A 20223-nucleotide genomic window follows, 5' to 3' on the forward strand; every position below is an offset into this window, starting at 1 on the left:
GGACTTTTTAAAGTCTTTTTGTTTCACTTGACAGATTTATTGCCACTGACGAATTATTTGCTTGTGAAAAATTCAGCATAATTGAACAGGATTCAAACCCAGAACTCCTCGCCAAAAGCCGGCGTGAATCCGACTGCGCTATCGCGACTCCTCGCTCCGTTTAAAGGTTAGTTATATCAATAATAACGTAATTAAAAAAGGTTGAGTTCTTGAATATGGCATTGTTCGGAATGCCTTTTAATTTTAATGTTCCATTTTTTTTTAAATTCCACATGCTACTTCATTCTATTGTATTTCAGAGTTAATCAAATGAAAATTTACGAATATAGAAATACACAGAAAAATATTTCTGTACTTTTACAAAACATTCCTTTGGAAACTGTTTGCCAAGAAATAAATTGTAATACTACAAGAAAATATATCGTAGCATTGTACAACTTTTGGCTTTTGATTATTTTTGCATACCTATTTGATATATGCAATTTTTTGATTATATTGAGAATCTATTACGAAAATTAGCGAAAATTTTTATATTTTAATTGATGTTTCATTCAAGCTTAATTTTTCGAACAATGGAAAAAATAATATAATATTCAATAATTTGACTTTATATTGTTTTATCATGCATATGATTGCATATAATATGCGCAGTTAATACTGTAAATCTATTCAGGGATCGGTTTACAAATATATCTATCGGTGGAGACCGGAAAAATTCGTGGATTCATTCGGTGATGGGCTAGAAGTCAAATATATATACATTTTAGATGATTTTGCTATTGGTTTACGGTTCACCTGGACGAATCTCAACCAATTATAAACCCTCAACCAAAGAAGGATCGAATCACAGACAAACCAGCTGAGACGACTCACAAGTCAGCAGCCAATGAACTGGCGTTATTTGCCCAATTGTACAGGGGAATGTGCAGTCTATCCTGAAGGCTATTGAAACCGCGAATTTTTCCGGTCCCTATTTATCGGATGTACTGGGACAACACAAAGCATAAATGCCTGTGTAAGAATCCGAACCCAGTGTTACTGCGAACATTATTTTCTAGTGATACAGTTGTTTGCTTGTAAATGTACAAAATTTACGAGTAATTGTGATTTCACATGATTATTTCTGGAACATTTACAGTACTACATTTAAGCGTACTTTTCACTCCGGGCTGGACACCATGAAGTTGTACTTACCCTCTGAAGTCACTATAGTGCACCTAATGTTTGATTCTAATGTCATAAAAGTTTCTTTTTTTTTATTCTTTGGAGGGTGTTGCATGTGAATGAGCCACAATGCCGCTCATGTGTATAACTGATTCAGGGTCGTTCGGGGCGTATCTAAACAAATGTGGAGCACTTTATTAAATTAAAGAAAATGTCCTTTGGTGTCAAATATACTTTGATAACAATATCCTCGGGCTCTTAGAAGATAGCTACATGATAGTCTGAATTCAACATACTTCGGCTGCAGATTCGTTACTACAAAATAAGTTGAAAATTTCTATACGAATAATAGTCTAAAGTGCTTTCCACAACTGTTATACGTCTTTGAAATTGGAGCCTGACAACAGTTTTATTGTAAATAATAAAGTATTTGAGATGAACACTATACGCATGGATAGTGTTTAACTGAAATACAATTATATTTTAAAAAATTAAGAAACACGCTTTAATTGTATGAACTAATAGTTAAAAAAAATATTTAAATTTAACTATTTTGTTTAACAGCGACAGAATTAACTGCATCTCTGTATAATGAAATTTTATAATAAGCTCAAAATAATAATCAAGTTATAAACAAAATAATTCATTTTAATGAAAAAATAGCATGGGGTGCTCTCTTCTTTCATTTTCATAGTGACCCTGTATTAACTAATATACCTTAATGATAGAATATTTAATACAACTTATATCAAGCACCCAACATTGAAATCTAACAAGTAACCTGTATCTTTACAGTATACTGTCCGAGGCAAATTCTTGGCGGCTAGTTTCTCTATATATTCCCTGGTCGCTGATCGTCGGACCGGCTCGGATCATCGTAGCTGGCATTGCAACAGCCAGGTTGCGCACGGACTTCTACTGTGAACATTGGCTGGAGGTCTCACCTGCAGTTAACCAAGATTTATACTCGCTCCGTACGAGAGATTCCGCCCGCTAAAGACATTGGCACGGGCGGTAACTGTCGTGTTGTCCTTTAAAAAAAATTAGTGTTTTTTAATTAAAGTTTTGATCGTGTGAACCGGCCTTAACAGGCCCGCCTAGTCACGGGTGTATTTGTGTTAGTGTGGTGGGTTGAAAAGTGCGACGCTCGCTGGTGCTTCTAGCGCGGTGTCGCCCCTCAACTGGCGCGCAGTCTTCTCGTCGTGCATAAGGCAACTATGAGTGTTTAATGATAACCATAACAATTATATGACGAATAAATGAAGATAAAGGTGAAATTAAAATCCCTTAAGTGTTTTCAAGAATCAGTATCAGGTGTTTCATGCCTAAAATTTATTCAGAAAACACTAGTTTTAGCCATTTTCATTCTCCTAAAAATAAGTTTAAAAACGAAATACGAAAATAGAGCCACTGATCCGGCCTCAGCGTATTATTAAAGGCTTTATGTAAATAAGCGCTACTCGGATATCGTGAGCAGTTTTCAAATCGCATGTTTTTTCTTTCGTTCTGAAACTCTGCACACCGTATGTGCACAGGTAGGCGGGGGCCTTAAGCTAACTTGCTCTGTGCTGCGAAGTCTCCCTCCCCTCCTCCAAGGAGGTTTAACATCATGGGTCCACGACTTTACCCCTCCCCCACTTCTGTAACTTAGTTTGGCAACTAGAAGCCGCGTAGATCAGACCCAGTGTCGCGGAGGCTGCAGAACTCCGGACCCCTGGACACACCCTCCACCCCCCTGCACTACATCCATCCCTACCTTGTGAAAGAATTAAGTTATAATCAGTTAATGGAGTTAAGGGAAGAGAACCGGTCGCGGGGCCCTTGGCTACCTGCTGACCCGTCCGTGGACACATCGTAGCTCTTCCAGCTGGCTGTCTTGGAGCGAGATCAACGTTCGTGCCAATTTGTTTTGAAGGGGGAGATAGGAACAGAAATGCACCGTGTTAGGTTATACCGTTCCTACCATAACATTTTTTAAATGTTTAATATTGAAAATTTGCCTTCGATAAGGCTTGGATCGTATATTAAGATTTTTTTCGAAGTCCATACTGTCGTGTCAATTGAAAGTATTATTATAGTTAGCGACCAAAACAACCATACCTTTGTGCACCTGAACGCAGATACGGTGTGCAGAGCTTCAGGAAAATAAAACCGTGCGATTTGTAAACTGCTCCAAGTGGCATCTTTTGTACTCAAAGCTTATAAGCATTCGCCGAATGCGGATTAGCAGTTATGTTTCCGTATTTCGTTTTAAAACTGTATTTATGGAAGAAATGAAATTTTTAAAAATGATGTTTTCAGAGTAATTTTCAGGCATTAAACATCCAGTAGATATACTTGAAAACACTCACGGGACATGCATTACACCTTTATCTTCATTCCTCCGCCATATCATGTTATGGTTACCACTCAAATCTCGTAGTTGTCCAATGCGTTTTCTGTCACACTGTCTCCCTGTTTATTACTGCCGTAGCGTATTTCAGGGCGTTTAACATAACTGTGGTCCAGTCATTAAATGTATAGAAGTTGTTTATTTTTTTCAAGTCCACTTTGCTGCCGAGTTCGTCCGCAAAATACTCGTTTCTCCAGTTATAAATAGAAACCGAAAAAATTCGCGGATAGATTTCGCGGTATGCTGAAATTCAAATACGTGTATCATTGTACTGATTCAGCTATTGGTCTGCAGTTTATCTGGAGATAAGACTATCAATAAAAAAAATCATCGAACACAGACTGCCAAGTCGAGACGCCTCTTAAGTCAGCAGCCAATGAACATGTGTATATGCTTAATAAGAGACGAGAATAGTGGAGGCTAGCCTAGAGGTCATTGAACCCACGGATGTTTCCGGTCGCTTATAATGTCTTTAGTAGAGACCTGCAAAATTCGCGGATTCATTCGGTGATAGGCTAGAATTCAAACACATATTCCTCTTAGATAATTTTGCTATTGGCTTACTACTGTTCATCTGGACGAATCTCAACCAGTTATAAACCCTCAACCAAAGAAGGATCGAATCACAGACAAACCAGCTGAGACGACTTACAAGTCGGCAGCCAATGAACTTGCGTTATTTGCCCGAGTGTACAGGGGTATGTGCAGTCTATCCTGAAGGCCATAGAAACCACGAATTTTGCAGGTCTCTAGTCTTTAGTAATGAATAGGGACTGGAAAAATTAGCTGTTTCAGTTTCCTCTGCGATAGACTCCACAGTCCTCTTCATACTTGGGAAAACTCACTTCATTAGCTGCTTAGTGAGCCGGCTCAACAGAGTAGCCTGTGAGTCGACAGTTCTTTGGTTGAACGTTTCTCATTGGCCCAGAGTTCTCCAGATAAACCGTAAGCCAATAACAGAAGTTGCACAAAGGCAAAGGTATTTGGATTTTAGATTACCGCGATATGAATCGGTGAGTTTTCCCGGTCTCTAGTAATGAACAATATCGGCTCGAGTTCGCAGTACACTGTGCAAACCAGCGTGGATGTCCTTACACATGCCTTGTGTTCGCATCCCCTCTCCCACCGCAGTGCATGCTGCCTGGCGGGTGTACACACACCAATTTTTTTTTTTTTTTTTTTTTTTTTCCTAGCCTAAGTTAATTCTAAGTGTGTAGGGGAGGGTCCAGGTTAGGGGAGGACCTAAGTGTGTCTCAGGCCGAAGCCTATACACTCTACCATGCGGGTTTTTAACCATGCAGGACAAGGGCGCGTGCATCATGTGCTTATTTGGGTTTATTGGCCAGCCATGGCTGCAATTGGCGCCATGACTGACGCCCCATAGGTCGCCTAGCTTAAAAGCTAGCTAAGTGTGGCCCAGGTAAAACCTGCATAGACACAGGGAAAACCCTGGGCCGGTTCATGCGGGGATCAATTAACATGCATTAAGCAAGCAGGTAACTACTGGACAAGAGGAAGAAGGGTCCAGGTAAGAAGAGTTGGAGGGGCTGAAAAATCAACCTTGGTGGAGTTGGGTGCTTGGGCCTTGCGGCCCGCATTTAAGTTGGGAGCTCCTGGGTTATTATTAGCCAGGGGCGCATGCGCCCCCAGGGGCGGGCGACTTCACGTCAGCCCAGCCACAGCTGCCCAGGCAGCCACAGTTAAGACAGAAGCGGGCAGACGAGCCAGTAAACCGGCTCGAACTGCTGGCTCTCGGTGCGAAAGGCAGCCTGACGTTGCGCCATCTTCATCTTCCTTCTTCAGGTCAACAGCAGTACTTTTCAAGCCAGGGTGGGGGGAGGGAACCAACCTCGCCACCCAAAATCCCCGAGACGGTTGAAGGTCGCGCCGCTCGAGGCTACTGCTGCCACACCTACAGCAGCCCCAGCTGAAGGTTCCTGATGTCTTCCTTCAGAGTTCCGATGCATTTCAATTCCGTTGCGCGCGCAGCAGTTCACAGCTCCGCAAGTTCCAGCCCGCAGTTCGTCTACACTTCGCATTTTTTCAGCACCTCGAGCTCCCCTGCGGGCCTTCGCCGACGAAGCTGCTTCCTGCCACGCGCCGAGCTACATTCAGGCTACCTTTCACCCCGATAGCCGTAATAACGACTCCGCAGGCCGGCCATTGGTCCGCGGACTGCTATTGGTTATTCGCAGCCACCCCAGCGAGATTGCAACTCTCGGGCTGGGATCCCGTATCCGCCACCCGCGGGACGCGGTCGGTAGCAGTTGGCGCTGCTAGGCCGCCCCCAGCACGCACACAAAACCAACACGCACTGCCAGCCTTCGGTTACCCAATAGGTCGCAGGGAACTCCCAGCCAACAGCCCGCGAGAGAGATGCGCACGCCCCGAGAGACGACCACCGACTACACACACCATGCACACACCCCTCCGTGTACTACTCCCCCCTACCCCTCCCTCTCCACTCGACAAGGCTGGGCTGGATGTGCGCGCGTCAACCAATCAGCCTCTAGCACCCGTGAGTCACCCAGAATAGCCCCGGCACATGTCGTGCATTTACAAGTGGGCTACTCTACCCCTGTACAGTCGGCCGGGAGTATCACGTTCCGTGGGCCCGGTGGCATACAGGGGACATTATTCCTCCGTTTCCCGTATCGAATGGCAAAACTTTGTTTTTTACTTTAATCACAACGTACGCCTTGTAAGTTCACAGGTTATTTTTAATTAATCTTGCGCATTTTTAAAGTTCTGGTCGGAGCTGGAATCGCTTTCAATTGATTGAAGTCTTTAGTAGAATTTTGCTATTGCCAGTTAATAAAAGAGTTTTTCTGTCTGTAGTTCGCGTAGCGCGGAGACGAAAAGGGCGAGAGCTGTGAAATGATGTTCGAAGATTCTCCAGGGAAGCCCGTTTGCATCTCAAAGAGATTTTTTCAAAAATATTTTAAGTTTTAAAATATTATTTTGTAACGCTTTTTGATTACATTTTCCCGATAATATCCTGGCAACAGATATAACATTGTTGATGCTTTATTCACTTTCGGATCTTAATCCAATCTTCCGGTTATCATCCGTGCCACCATGTTGACAAAATTGGATTAAATATTTTTAAATTTGAATGTTTTTAAAAGCTGTTGAGTCAATGAAGGCGGGTTTGGTTTATATTTATTTCAGTTTACTTTAGTTCTAACGTTTTTGTCCATTTAAGTTAGTTTTTAATATTTTTTATTTTATTTCCGTTAAATACGTAGCCGAGGCTAGGATGAGCATGCATGATTTATTATGAGCAGTTCAAGAGTGTCTTCCTACAGACTGCGTGGCAAAGTTACATAATCTAGTTATTAATAAAGAAAGAGTTCGATATCTAGGTCATTACATTACGTCGCAGTTTCCTTCTTGGGAGAATTCCGGGTTTGTATCCGCTGGGAACCGAACCAAGACTACCTTGACGGAAGCGAGTGGTATGATGGCTCAACTGCCAACGCGCTAGGTGCCGCTGAAGTTTAAATGTCGCGGGGAACAACTTTCGCGTCGCACGGTGCGCTTCTGGGGAGGTAACAGAACCGGGTCTACCCTCGCGTCGGAATAAAGATCTGGCAATCTGAGGAGGAGAAAAGGTTGTTTCTACTCTCCACCGCGAAAGGACCTGAAATTCTATTCCCGGAACTTAATTACGTTACGATTCCCTTTTGCTCTCCTGCTCGCGCAGACTGTCCGCCCAAAGCGGGATTCGTTTTCATTTGCCTGGGCGAGTGTGTTTTATGCGCGTCACCAGGATTCCGGCCGACTGCGAGCCACAGTGGCCCAAGTGCAGAACGAGCACTAGAATCAATGGCACACTCTGGAGGATGGAGAGGGCTCCGAGGGCTCTGTGGGGAGGCGTATTGTGCTGGGATCACAATAGAGTGACGAATGCGACGCGAAGGATGCGACGCGACAGCAAAAGTATCGCGTAGTATAGTGAACACATGGTCTTTACCGGCACGACAAACACAAAATGAATGACCAGTTACGTGTTAAATGTGTCATATGCACATCACTTGCGACAGTCATCAATGTTTAAAAGTTATTTTTTTTTATCTAAATGGTTTAACGAAATTTGTTAAATGACGCGAACACATTAAAAATATTTCACAAATAAATTTAGTAACAAATCTTTTTAAAACATACGAATAGTAATAATGCGAAAATAAAAATTATGACGCTCATTTCAGTATCGTCGTGCCTGCGAATTTTGTCGTACCGACGTCACAGATGTGTCGAGCGTGACTGGCTAGGAAATGTGTAACTTAGAAAGATGGAACGCGGGAAACCACACAACGAGAAACATTGCTTATAACCGTCCAAGTTGTGTGTTTCCAAGTCACGACAGCACTTCGGGGATACTGTTCTCATAGCGACCACTCATTAGCAAGAGGCGAGGCAGTACTTTCACGAACAGTGTGACATTCCACAGCTATACCCGGGTTGTGAGAACATCTAAGTTATAAGAAATAAATTTATTTCAACATTTGTTTTTATTTCATTGCGATCTTTTTTTTTTTCGCCAATCAGAGCTGTGATACAAAGTGTAAATAAGACTACGACGATTAAATTTCCCATTGATAAATCACCAAGTATGCATATTGTTACCAGCAGTTTCATATTTAAACGCGTTTTTGAGTGGGAGGAATTAATTAAGGATATAATAGTAGTCAGGGAAAATTTGAAAAGCACTAAACACTCAGAGAAATAAAAAAGTTATCTTAGATACCTGGAAAACACAGGAAAAATAACAAAGTGTTTGTTACAAAACACCACGAGTAATTTTATGTTTTAAAACTGGTATGTATTTTAATCATAAATTCTTATGCCGTTGATAATACGTTTCTTGATTTTTCTAACAATAATAATTTAACGTTAGGAATAAAAAAACTGATATAAAAACTGGGGTGTTTATATATGCTTTCATCTGATCACACTAAAGATTATTAAAACAAATATATTGGTTTTATTAATTTTTTTCTAGGCTGTTGCGTAATGTGTATGGAAATGATAACAGTTCAGACTGTGTATTGTGCAGGAAAACATTTTATTGTCAATTGTGCATGTCACGTGTGTGTTTATATAATAAAGTGTAGTGTAAAATGAGCACAGGCCGGCGAACAGGTGGCGTATTGGAAACCAGTCACTGCGGAGAGTGTTCGCCTCGGTTACACTGCACACAGGAAAAAAATTCAGTACTTTTACAATAGATTCCTTTGGAAATAGTTTGTAATACTACAAGAATATTATTGTAATTCTGTTATTTGGGTTATTTTTTGCAAATATGAAATACGTTTTTAAAGAAAATACTGAGTATTTGTAACGATAATTTTGCATAATTTTATTTTATAATTGATGTTTCATTCAAGCAAATATTTATTTCAACTATGGAAAGGATATTCTAATGTTCAATAATTGGACTTTATTAATGTGCGCAGTTAATACTGGAAAGCTATTCATGGAACGGTTGACAAATTACGGGACTATTGAAGGTACTGGGACAACACAAAGCATGAATTCCCGGGTAGGAATCCAAGCACTAATCTGTATAGTGCCACAGTTGTGTTCACGCGAATGTATAAGTGCTGAAATGTGTGTGATTGCTGTGCAGTGCAGTGCAGTGACGGGCTGTCTCTCTGTTGCAGTGGAGGTGACGTGCGAGCCGGGCACGTTCAAGTGCCCCGAGGGCAAGTGCATCCCCAACGTGAAGGTGTGCGACTACCAGCGGGACTGCGAGAAGGGCGAGGACGAGTTCCAGACGTGCCGTGAGTACCTGCCCCCCTCTGCCCGCCTTCCGGCGCTCCGTGTCCCGTTACACTGACACACACACACTAGCCAGTGTCCGGCATGCGTTTATATGCCTCTTTCAATATTTTTTTTTTGTAAAAGAAGGTTAAACATAGGTATACAAATAATTTCTCTATCTCTAATAAGTCCTTCTTTAAATCTCACTCTATTTATATATAAATCTACATATATCACTCAATATCTCTCTCTTTATCCATATATCTCTCTGTGGACATATATGTTTCTGTCTATACCTCAATATATTTTCCTATCTACATATCACTCTATATCTATCCCTCGCTCTATCGCTCTATATATCTTTATATATATATACCCTCGCTTTATATCTCTATCTCTATCTCTATAACACTCTATACCTCTCTGGATTTATCTCTCTCTATGTCTATATCTTCCTATCTATATATTTATCTTTACAAAACATAGTACGAATGTACAGAAATTCATTTATATATATTTTTATCTATCTATATTTATCTATCTTTTTACCTGTCACAGGTGTGATATAGGCATGTAATAACACGCGCGTATTCGAATGCAACGTTGCGTCAAAATTTCTAAGCGTTCGGTGAAGAAATTTCGGAGATTTAATATTTGGAACGAACGAACATATGTATGGAGCGCAAATCTGTAGGATTTGAAAGGAGGTCTCGCGGCCCGAGAGTTTCGCACGAGTGGGTTTTTACCGACGCTAGTGATCTCTGGGTAGGGTGCTTGCATGCTGTGCACTGCCCATATTCTGGCCTATTTCCATGCATGAAGCAGAAAACTGTAAAATATACGGAAAGTTATCCATAAAACATAGTTTTGACATCAAACCCGTTTCACTGTCACAAATTTGAAAGCACAAGCAGGCCCCATCAGTGAGAGGATTCTTAATTGGGGGAGGGGGGGGGAGATAATTTCCCCCAACCCCAGTATCTACGCCCATGCACCTATATATCGCATACTTTTTGCATAATTAAATGGCAAATTTGTATTTTTAACGTTTTTGTGCAGTATGAATATGGATAATGAATATGGATATAAAAATGGAGATTTTTAACTTAAAAGTCAATTTTACTGGCTGCTATATGATATGTCTGAAAGAATTGTAAACCATATCAAGCAGTAGCTACCAGCATTGCCTTTTAACCCAAAAAAAAATTATTTATTCCATTTGTATCTCCTTATCCATACTGCACAAAAATGTTAAAAATTAAACTTTTCCAGTTAATAATGCAAACAGTATTCACTATATAGTGAATATATGTATATATGTATATAATATTAATTTCGTGAAGTTCGGCCACTCAAAAGTGCACAATTTTGACCGTGTTAAACGCAAAGATTAAACAATGTCGTGGAACGGAACACACGGGTGACGTTTCATTTTAAAGTCATCGAAGCCCAAAAAAATTGTCCGAAGTATAGTGATTGCATTGCGGAATTAGTTTTAAATGACTTTATTTTATGGAAGTAATGGTGTCTAACGTCGAAGATTCTAATTAGTGCGTACTAACCATAACCACCATCAGACGTGGTCAAGCACCATTTCCGCAATGTTTTGGGCGATGGCAAGGTGACTAACTACCTCACAGCATGTCGTCTTCTGACAGTTCATAATTAAATGATTCTGCCTTACAGCAGCCATTTTATATTTTCTTATTTTTCACTGGTTGCTTACTTTTAATGAAGAAATAGTTAGAAATGATCATATGAGCAATTTTGTGTGTGTTACCTAGCAGCTCCAGAAGTCATAAATCAAACACTTTGAGACTTAAACCCCAACAGCCACAAGAATTATGTGGGAAAATCTGGCGTTGTTGTCACGTCAGTCCGATAGATGGCAGAAGGTTTGCGCAATATGAACATTGCGTCTGTTTAATACACGTGGTACCAACATTATCACAAATAATTTTTTTTCCAAACTAAAAAAATAGTTTTACATCAGATGATATAACATAATATATTACTTAACGATTTATGCATATAATATTCCTTTTGCTGCTAAGTAATTTTTCACACTCTCGCCTGTGTTTCGTTATCTATTATAGAGCTGTCCGTTGGAGGTCACTAGTCTCTAGTGTATTTGCTTTGATAATAGGCTTCTATTTAGTGAACACTGCGCAATTAGTAGGGACTTTGAACGTTATGACGGATAGAAAATGTTGTTACATCAATGGGAAATTTGTCCTCGTAATATGGAATTTTTGAATTATTAAGTTTAGTAGTGAACTGTTTTCCTAAAAACGAAAATGTTTGTGTAATTTTGGTATTTTTTTTGGTAAATTTTGGCGAAATTTGAGTAACTTGTGCGAATATTGAATTTTTAAGTTCAAGTCAACGTCATTCAGGATGGCGGAACAGGCTCCAACTCCTCGCTGACTCCAGCCGCAGGACCGGCCAAGTTATACTTCTTATGTCTGAAAATTATATTTAAAAAATATAAGTATAATTAAAAATTTTTGTCAGGGAACCTCCAGGAAAATGTATTATGGACTTGTGTAGATACCCTTTTAAATGGAAACTAGCTACTACGAAATAAAAGATGACACAATAAAAGATAAGTGAATTACACAAATTGGTTTCATAGTGTGTATCAAAATTAGTGTATGTCGGTGTTATTTAAATTATTTATAGTATGATAGTGGTAATGGTAGTAGTAAGGAACTCAGGCTAGCTAAGTTTGTGTACTCAATTGAGTACTAAAGAAGGAACACAGCTTTCGAATGTTCACTAAAGGGGTGGCCGGGTATATTAGCCCCCAGAGCAGGACTACTGTTATCAGCCCCCGCCTGCAGAAGACAACGCCGGGGTCCCCGCGACTCTCCATTGTTCCTCGCAGTAATTACTTCGCGCGCTCGCAGATAGCGCCAGCGCTAGTGCCAAGTGCGATTTACGCTCGCCGGGCGGCCGCCGCCTGCGGGGCGCGGTGATATGCAACCCAGCGCACTTCGCGGCGCGGCGTGCTGCGGGGACCAGAACCCCGCAGGCGGCGGCCCCATCCATTACCCACTCCGTGTTTCCTTGGCTGCGCAGAGAAGCTGTGTGGCCTTGTGTGCACCATCCAACCCATCCAACCCATCACTGCGAATACGTCTGTTTGCACACTCAAGCACGGATGATCATTATTCATGGAGGCATTAATCAGCGGAGTAGGTGTTTCTTAAAGTTACTATCACTCTTTTTAAACAAAATAAATTGTAACTGTAAAAAGGATAATTATAAAATTTTAAGTTCATCTTCTGTTTACGAAAAGCATGTTAGAATCCACTGAGGGCAGAGATCCGTTTCCGTATTTTGTTTTTAAACTGCATTTTTAGAAGCGTGAAAATGTCTAAAACTCGGTTTTCAGAATAATGTTTAGGAATGAAGCAACAGGTAAAGATTCTTGAAAGAACTCAAACAGTCTTGCATTACACTTATATCTTGATTTCTCAGCCGTATTATGTAATGGTCACCACTCTCAGATATCACAGTTGCCCTATGCACAACGTAAACAATGCGTGCCAGTCCGTAGCCTTGCGCTCAGAGGTGATACCGCGGTAGAAGCACCAGCGAGCGTCGCACTTATAATTCCAAACCACTGATACAATTACAGCCCTTACTTGACGGGTGCCTTAAAAGCTTGCAATGAACTACTGTGGAAGAATTGTAAAGTAGCAATCATGAATTGAGTATTGATAAACAATTTCTTTAACAACTCATAGCCAAAGGAATTAGCGTTAAACTTCATAATTACAAAAAAAAAAAATACATTTTTTGAACATCATTAGAAAACAAAATTCTGACGGGGGAAAAATATTCTGTTCGGGAAATCTGTCGCGATCGCGAATTTTTATCGCACTGACAACACAGATGTGTCGAATTTGATTGGTTAGAACAATTAATTATGTTTTACGTCGCATCTATCGCAATTACCGCGCTCACGTGATTTCAGCATTACTCAACGCGTAATGTTAGAGAGAGAGGGAGAGAGAGAGGGATAGAGAGGGAGAGAGAGAGAGAGGGAGGGAGAGGGAGAGAGAGAGAGTGGGAGAGAGAGAGTGGGAGAGAGAGAGTGAAATTTATTTCACGTGTCAAGAAAGGGTTTGAGGTTCGTTACAACAGTTATATATATATATATATATATATATATAAAGAGGATTTTCGATGGATGACAAGAGGATGATCTAAGCCACCAGAAGCCCATGGGAGGGAGGCACATGGGAAAAAAAATTCCATCAGTTTCCGTAGATATGACGCGGTTACCGGGCTAAAGGTACTCTACTCTCCGCCGAGTTAGTTCTGTCGGTATGATGGACGGGGAAAGGGGCGAGAACGCGATATCGGAACGCACTCGGCGCTAATTGAATTCCGGCCGGGGTATGAGGTGGTTGTAGGGTGAAAGTGGTGCGTGGCAGGGGGCGCCACGTCCATCCGGAATCCTTCCCCCCTTGTCCCAACAGAAATCCTTCCCCCCTCGTGGCTACACCTTTCTTTCCCCTACTACACCTCCCACACCCCTTCTCCCACGGGGAAGTTCACGTGACGTGACGTTGGCCGCCGGACGTGTGCGCCGCCGCAGATTCGTAAACGAGTCTCCGGTTTTTCCCCCCTCTTCCTCCCACGAGAATCTACCTCGTTGAAAACCTGAATTTTGCACGCGTACACTCTGTTAAAAAATGAGGGTGTCTCTTTTTTTTTATATAGATACAAGTGCTACATGCATTCAGACTTTGACAGCTGAAAAGTTAATATACATTTAACGAAATTATTACTGCGAAGAGTTATTCGTAGTTTTAAATAACTGAATCTTCGTAGGAACTACGACGTATTTCGAATTCCGAGTTGTATGTTTCATTATAAACAAAGGCAAAAAACATGCGTGGACAAAATACTAGCGGTGTTATTGTAGGCTTACTCAGTTTTTGAAAGTTTTGTTAATATACCAAAATATTCTTTTGGATTCATGCTCAAAGTAAGCGAACTTAGTATCCGTAAATTTACGGAGATAGTCGTAAATTTACGAAGATCCCTGAATAATATGTCAACAGCATTCTACATAAATTTAAGGTGAAAATTTTTGAATATTGTGTATGGAGTCTATCCCCGAGGCCAGAAGAGGAACTGTCTAGCGCTACACGAATCTTTTTTTTTTATTTGCCTCACAATATTGAGCTGTCAAAGTCAAATGAAGTTTCCGTCACAAGTGAACAGACACCAGCATGTACAGTAGAAGCTGGCAGAGTATCGCTGATAATCTCACGCGAGCGGCTGTAGTTGTAATAGTGTATCTAGGTCGCGAGTGTTTACTCGGGGTGTCTACATTCTGGAAGAAAGAAAACAAGGAAAAGTCAGGGAATTTGGAATTGGTCAGGGAAAGCCATGGATTTCACTTGGAATCTTGTTTAAAGTCATAGAAGTTCCCTGGTGGTTGTAATTTGAGTGGGAAATTTCATGCTACAATCACCCAGGCTGTAAAATAAATTTTTAGACATTGTTTTAGTGGTTAATTGTACACACTTTATAATCGCATATGATAGTTTCTGTTTGAAATTTAATTTTTGTTACATAATTCTAAGCTAACTTTGGAATGGTGGAGGCTGTATTTTCGTAATTTCAGAAAATCTAAAAATAGATAAATTATAACAAAATGTCAGGGAATATTTGAAGGTTTGATAATGGAAATTTTATTACAGATTTGCGTGGACATTATGTTTACTTCAAAAAGTGTTCAAAGCTAGGAAGTTGCGGATGAATTGAGGGGGCTGCACCTCTCTCTCTATCTCTCCCCTCCCCAGTTCAACGAAATGTCAGATGCTGGGAATATATTTCTTTCTTTCTGGTCATAAATAAAACTGCAACTTAAATACACGTCCTAATGGTATTTTTTTTTTTTACTCGGACCATCTTTTGAAAGTGTAAACTTTATAGCACCCATTTTGATACATGGTTTCGCTTTTGAAAAAAAAAAAAAAACATTATGGCGTCACCACTCAAAGGCAGCCACTCAAAGGCAGCCATATCGGGGCCTCCGTTCCCGCGTGTGCGCGCGTGTGCGTGTGTGCATGTGCGCACGGGTGTGTGTCTTCGTGTGCGTGTGCGCTTGTGTGTGCATGCGGTTGTGGTGGTAGGTGTTTTCATGAAGTGCTCCCGTTTTCCTTCACACCAAGCACAACCTTTCTCTCACTGGAATCATGGTCACTGAGAGTTGGTCATCCAGTAACCATAAGCGATCCCATCGACTTTTAACTAACTGTGCGTAGAATTGTAACGTTATACTCCTAACGCCAGAATAAATATTAAGAACTAATTCTGTCCTTAAAATATGACTACGTGGGATTGTGTTTTTTTTTTATTAGTCCAAGTCAACAGAAATTTTCCAAAACAGGCTGGCACTATGCAAATGAAAAAAAAATTAAATATACAAAATTAATACAGAAAAAGACAAACTCAACATGTATAAAGATAAACATAAGATAGATTTAAAATAAGAACACCTTAGAAATAAGATAAATATTTTAGATACTTGGAATGAAAAGCAATTGAAAGTTATCGTTGATAATGTTAATAAAATGAAAATGCGCTGCATTAAATATAATGTCACAATGGTAAGTTCACTACTGTAATAAATACTTCTTGCCAATGTTTATGGGGTTTTATACACAATTAATTTATTTGTTTCTGTCAATATAACTGAAATAATCACATATCATTACAGATATTTTTAAAATTTTACTTTTCCATAAATAATCTGTAAAGCTACATACAATGTCTGCAGTATACTGGGTTCTGATTCTTACCCACATTTATGCTTTATGTTGTCCCAATACCTTCAATAGTTAAAGTTATTTGTAAAACGTTCCCTGAATAGATTTTCTGTATTAACTACGCTCATTAATAAGCATAATAAAACAAAAAAGTCAAATTATTAAATATTCGATTATCTTTTTCATGGGTTAAAAAATTATGCTTGAATGAAACATCAATAATTAAAAATATAAAATATAGCTTTTCTGTATTGACTACGCTCATTAATAAGCATAATAAAACAAAAAAGTCAAATTATTGAATATTCGATTATCTTTTTCATGGGTTAAAAAATTATGCTTGAATGAAACATCAATAATTAAAATTTAAAATAAAATTAATGTTGCCAGCCTATCCATTTTGTGTTGTTTGTTCACAAGTGCGAAACCAATCAATCTGTCTATAGTCTGTCTGTATCATATTTAGGCGGCAAAACATTATAGGCCTACTACAGCCATAAAACACATGCTATAGTAGGTATCGTGGATGTGGAAACAGAAATGGCGTTCGTTTCCGTCACGAAGAGTCTTTAAAATGGCGAAGAACACGTGGTCGATTAAAAAGGTGATAAACGTGAACTAAAATAACGTAAATATTAATGCAGCATGCAAAATAATTTTACACGTAAAAAGCAAATAACGTTTCAATAACTTTTAATAATTACTGAACATTAAGTTTATGTAACAGGTATTAATGAGAATTAATTGTATGAATATTTTAAGAAATAAAAATGAACAAAAATACCATAAAGCACTATAATGCTTCATTTTATTTCTTAATGATATTTAAAATGAAAAGATTGAGATACCTCAGAGCAAAATAAACTTTGATAGTGTGACATGATTTCAAAACATGTCTGTGGTGGGTTATGTGCACAACTTTGTTTGAGGAAATAATTTGAAAGCCTCCAATTATATTTTCAAATATAGTTTGAGATAAAATTTGACAGTAGCGACCACTGTGGCCACGTGATCCGGCCACTGTCCGACAAGGAAGGAGCTATAGAAACTGAAACTGAAACCATGTGTTGCTCGACTTGCGCTATCTGTTGAGCGGGCCCATAACTACTAGCAAAAAAAAAATCTCGGGTAGGAGTTTAAAATTCTAAATGTCAGATTAACAATGATAATTTAAATAAGTACCGTGCAAAAAAACACTTAATACTAGTTTGTATTAAACATATTCTATGTAAATAAGTAGGAGACGCAGTGTTTCTGGTATGTCACACCACAAAATATGTGACCACAAAAAAAAGTGAATTAATCTTCCCTGGTTTGTTTGCGTGATCATAGCTGGTGCATTACTTCTCACAACCAGTGCAGCCACGTTAGTAATATGTTATGAAAGCTACTTGAAGATGTAGGTGTGTCTCGGCAATCGGAGTTGCTGCCCCGTGTTGCAGCGCCGCCGGACTGCGACCCCGGCCAGCTGTCGTGCGGCCACTACGTGTGGAACAAGACCTACTGCATCCCGCCCTTCTACCGCTGCGACATGACGGTGGACTGCGTGGACGGCTCCGACGAGGCGCAGTGCAGTGAGTACTAGAGCTGTAGCAAACCGTATGTATTCGTTACTGAGTAACGGGTGCGGCATCTAGTAACGAGTAACGAAACGTTACACACGAATGCATTTCGTTACTCGCATTTTTCGTATGTTTTACGCATGCGCGCGCTTATTCGTTACAAAGAACGATGTTTGTTTATTAAGGAAAGTATAATTTGGAAATTCGTCGTCCAAGTTTTTTACTGTTTATTAAAGGTATTGTGTGTGTAGACAAAGTTTGAGATTGGAACAGAAACAACGTAAGAAAGTATTTTTTACAAATTATAAATATGTATGTATTTTTTTGTTTTTTATTATCGCGTATTTTCACGTTTTTTGTTCTTATCTTAAAAGAGATATAATAAAGCTGCTCTAATGAGATTTTATTGTTTCTTGGTTATCAAAAGCTGTTAATTATCAAATACTTTTAATTGTTTATATTCGATTTATTATTATTTACGCGACGTCATACTGTACGCGTACGAAATACGACTCGATTCGTTGCTGTTACATAACATAGAATGTTATGCGGTATCAGAAGTAACGAGTAACGATACGAAAGTAACGAGTACTAATTGTTATAGTAACGAATACATACGGGTACACTTTTTTTAGTTACTTTTACACCTCTAGTGAGTACCCGCGCGCGGCGCTGCCGTGCCCGCCATCCCGGGCCCCGCCATCTTGCATTTCTAGCCCTCGCACGGTGCTGCCATCTGTTGCGTATGGCGCTAACCAAAGTGCACAAACCCAAAAGGGAAACTTTATAGTATTAACTGTTTAATGAATTTTAACCACGTGGTCAGTATTTTAATAACATTCCTTGTCGAAAATCAGGCTCAAAGCCGGGTTTTTGTATTTTTTTCAAGTCTTTCGTTTTTGTCGGAACCATTTCAAAATATAGTTAATACTTTCGCTCTGCACAGGGAATGATTCGATAGTCGGGGGTTACGGAAGACTGTCATAATGGAAGAATTCCGCCATAATGGAAAACTACCATATTTTTATTAAAGATCGTGTTTATAAGTATACAGTGCTGCTTCCTATAACCCATTTTTGGAAACATTTGTTTCTACTAGTGCGCGATTTGTTGAGTTGATTTATGACGAACTACAGAAAATTGCCGCCAGAAGTTCTATCTGTAGTCTTTTAAGTTAATCTAAGAAACAGCTAGGGGTTTAACAGCGCTACCTAGTGACGTATTCTATACGCTACTTCGAGAGCAAAGCAGTTGTACCCATTCCATGTAGTGTATAAATAAATATGGCAGAATTTCGTCTCGTTATGGAATGTTACAAAAATGTGCGACAGTCACTGCAGCACTGTCTTGGGTAGTTTTCCCCTTTGTTTGAAAAGAACACTTTGGCAACCAATAGTGAAGTTTTCATAACCAATCCAATTTTTATGGTAGCAATATCGTTGTCGACTTTATTGAGATCTTAATAACCCCAGTAATCAAAGTACATGTTCACGCTACATTACGATGTGTGTTTTATAGTTCTCTGACTATTTTGTTATTCATAAGCAATTTTAAACCTTTTAGTATGTCTATAAAAATTGTTTTAGTACATCTTTTGCTTGGATTGGTTTGATGTATACATTAGAATTAATTTTGAATTTTATTTGGGATTGAAGGGGTTACAGTGACGCCTTCTGAAGGGAGAGAGATAGGAAATTAAAGATGCCCAATTGTATTCAACCGGATTTACGTCATTATTCTCTGTAGCTAAATTTGAAAGTTAGCCGCTGTGGAGGCATGGTTTACACATTAAGAAATATCTAGAGGCAATGACAGTGTCTGTTAACATTTCTATTTCAGTTTTGGTCAAGAGCGTACGCAGGATTTCATTTCTCCGTGAAAAAAAAAAAGGGGGGGGGGGGGGGGGTAATAAAATCTTATTTCCCTGTTATTTGTTTTAATTATTTATTTTTTTACTTTTAAAGGTGGGAATAGTATTTTTTTTTTTTTTGTGAAAAGGGGAGGCGGGATCTATCTGCTCCCCTGAGTACTCCCCTGGTTGGAGTTATTCCCAAAAATCGAATTCATTACCAAACGCCAATTATTTTACAAGGGAAACTTTTTTTGCGGCCAGTCACTATTTATTAACACGAAGTCAAATTTAGGAAAAGAAAATGTATTTAATGGTTATGGTTTTAAACGTGTTGAAACAAAGAAGGTGTATTTCGGTTTCTACCTCCCCCACTGTATTTTTTTTTGTAAATGGAACATAAATATTCATGTAAAATTACAGATATATGTACATTTGTATACATTTACACGAAAACAACCGTATCACTACAAAAAAAAATAATGTTCTCAGTAACACTGAATTCGGACTCTTACCCGGGCATTTATGCTTTGTGTATCCCAGTATCTACATATTTGTAAACCGTTCCCTTAATACGCATAATAAAATAAAGTCCAATTGTTGAATGTAAATTATGCGCCACTTTTTGGAAGAAAGACCCAGTATTATCTCGAAAAAAGTAATTCATATATGCCAAAATAACCATCGTCACGAGAT

At 39.4% G+C, this 20223-nt stretch overlaps 1 protein-coding gene across 1 annotated transcript in view; it reads left to right on the forward strand.

Annotated features, from left to right (window-relative positions):
* The window catches only part of LOC134541232 (low-density lipoprotein receptor-related protein 2), a 574163-nt gene that overhangs the window by 393847 nt on the left and 160093 nt on the right, over positions 1–20223 (forward strand). The window contains exons 2-3 of the mRNA XM_063384501.1: positions 9223–9342; positions 17559–17690. Coding sequence (XP_063240571.1) covers positions 9223–9342; positions 17559–17690 — 252 coding nt within the window. The remainder of the gene's footprint in view (positions 1–9222; positions 9343–17558; positions 17691–20223) is intronic.

Source organism: Bacillus rossius, chromosome 1 (assembly GCF_032445375.1).
Source record: "Bacillus rossius redtenbacheri isolate Brsri chromosome 1, Brsri_v3, whole genome shotgun sequence".
NCBI classification, from domain to species: Eukaryota; Metazoa; Arthropoda; class Insecta; order Phasmatodea; family Bacillidae; genus Bacillus; species Bacillus rossius.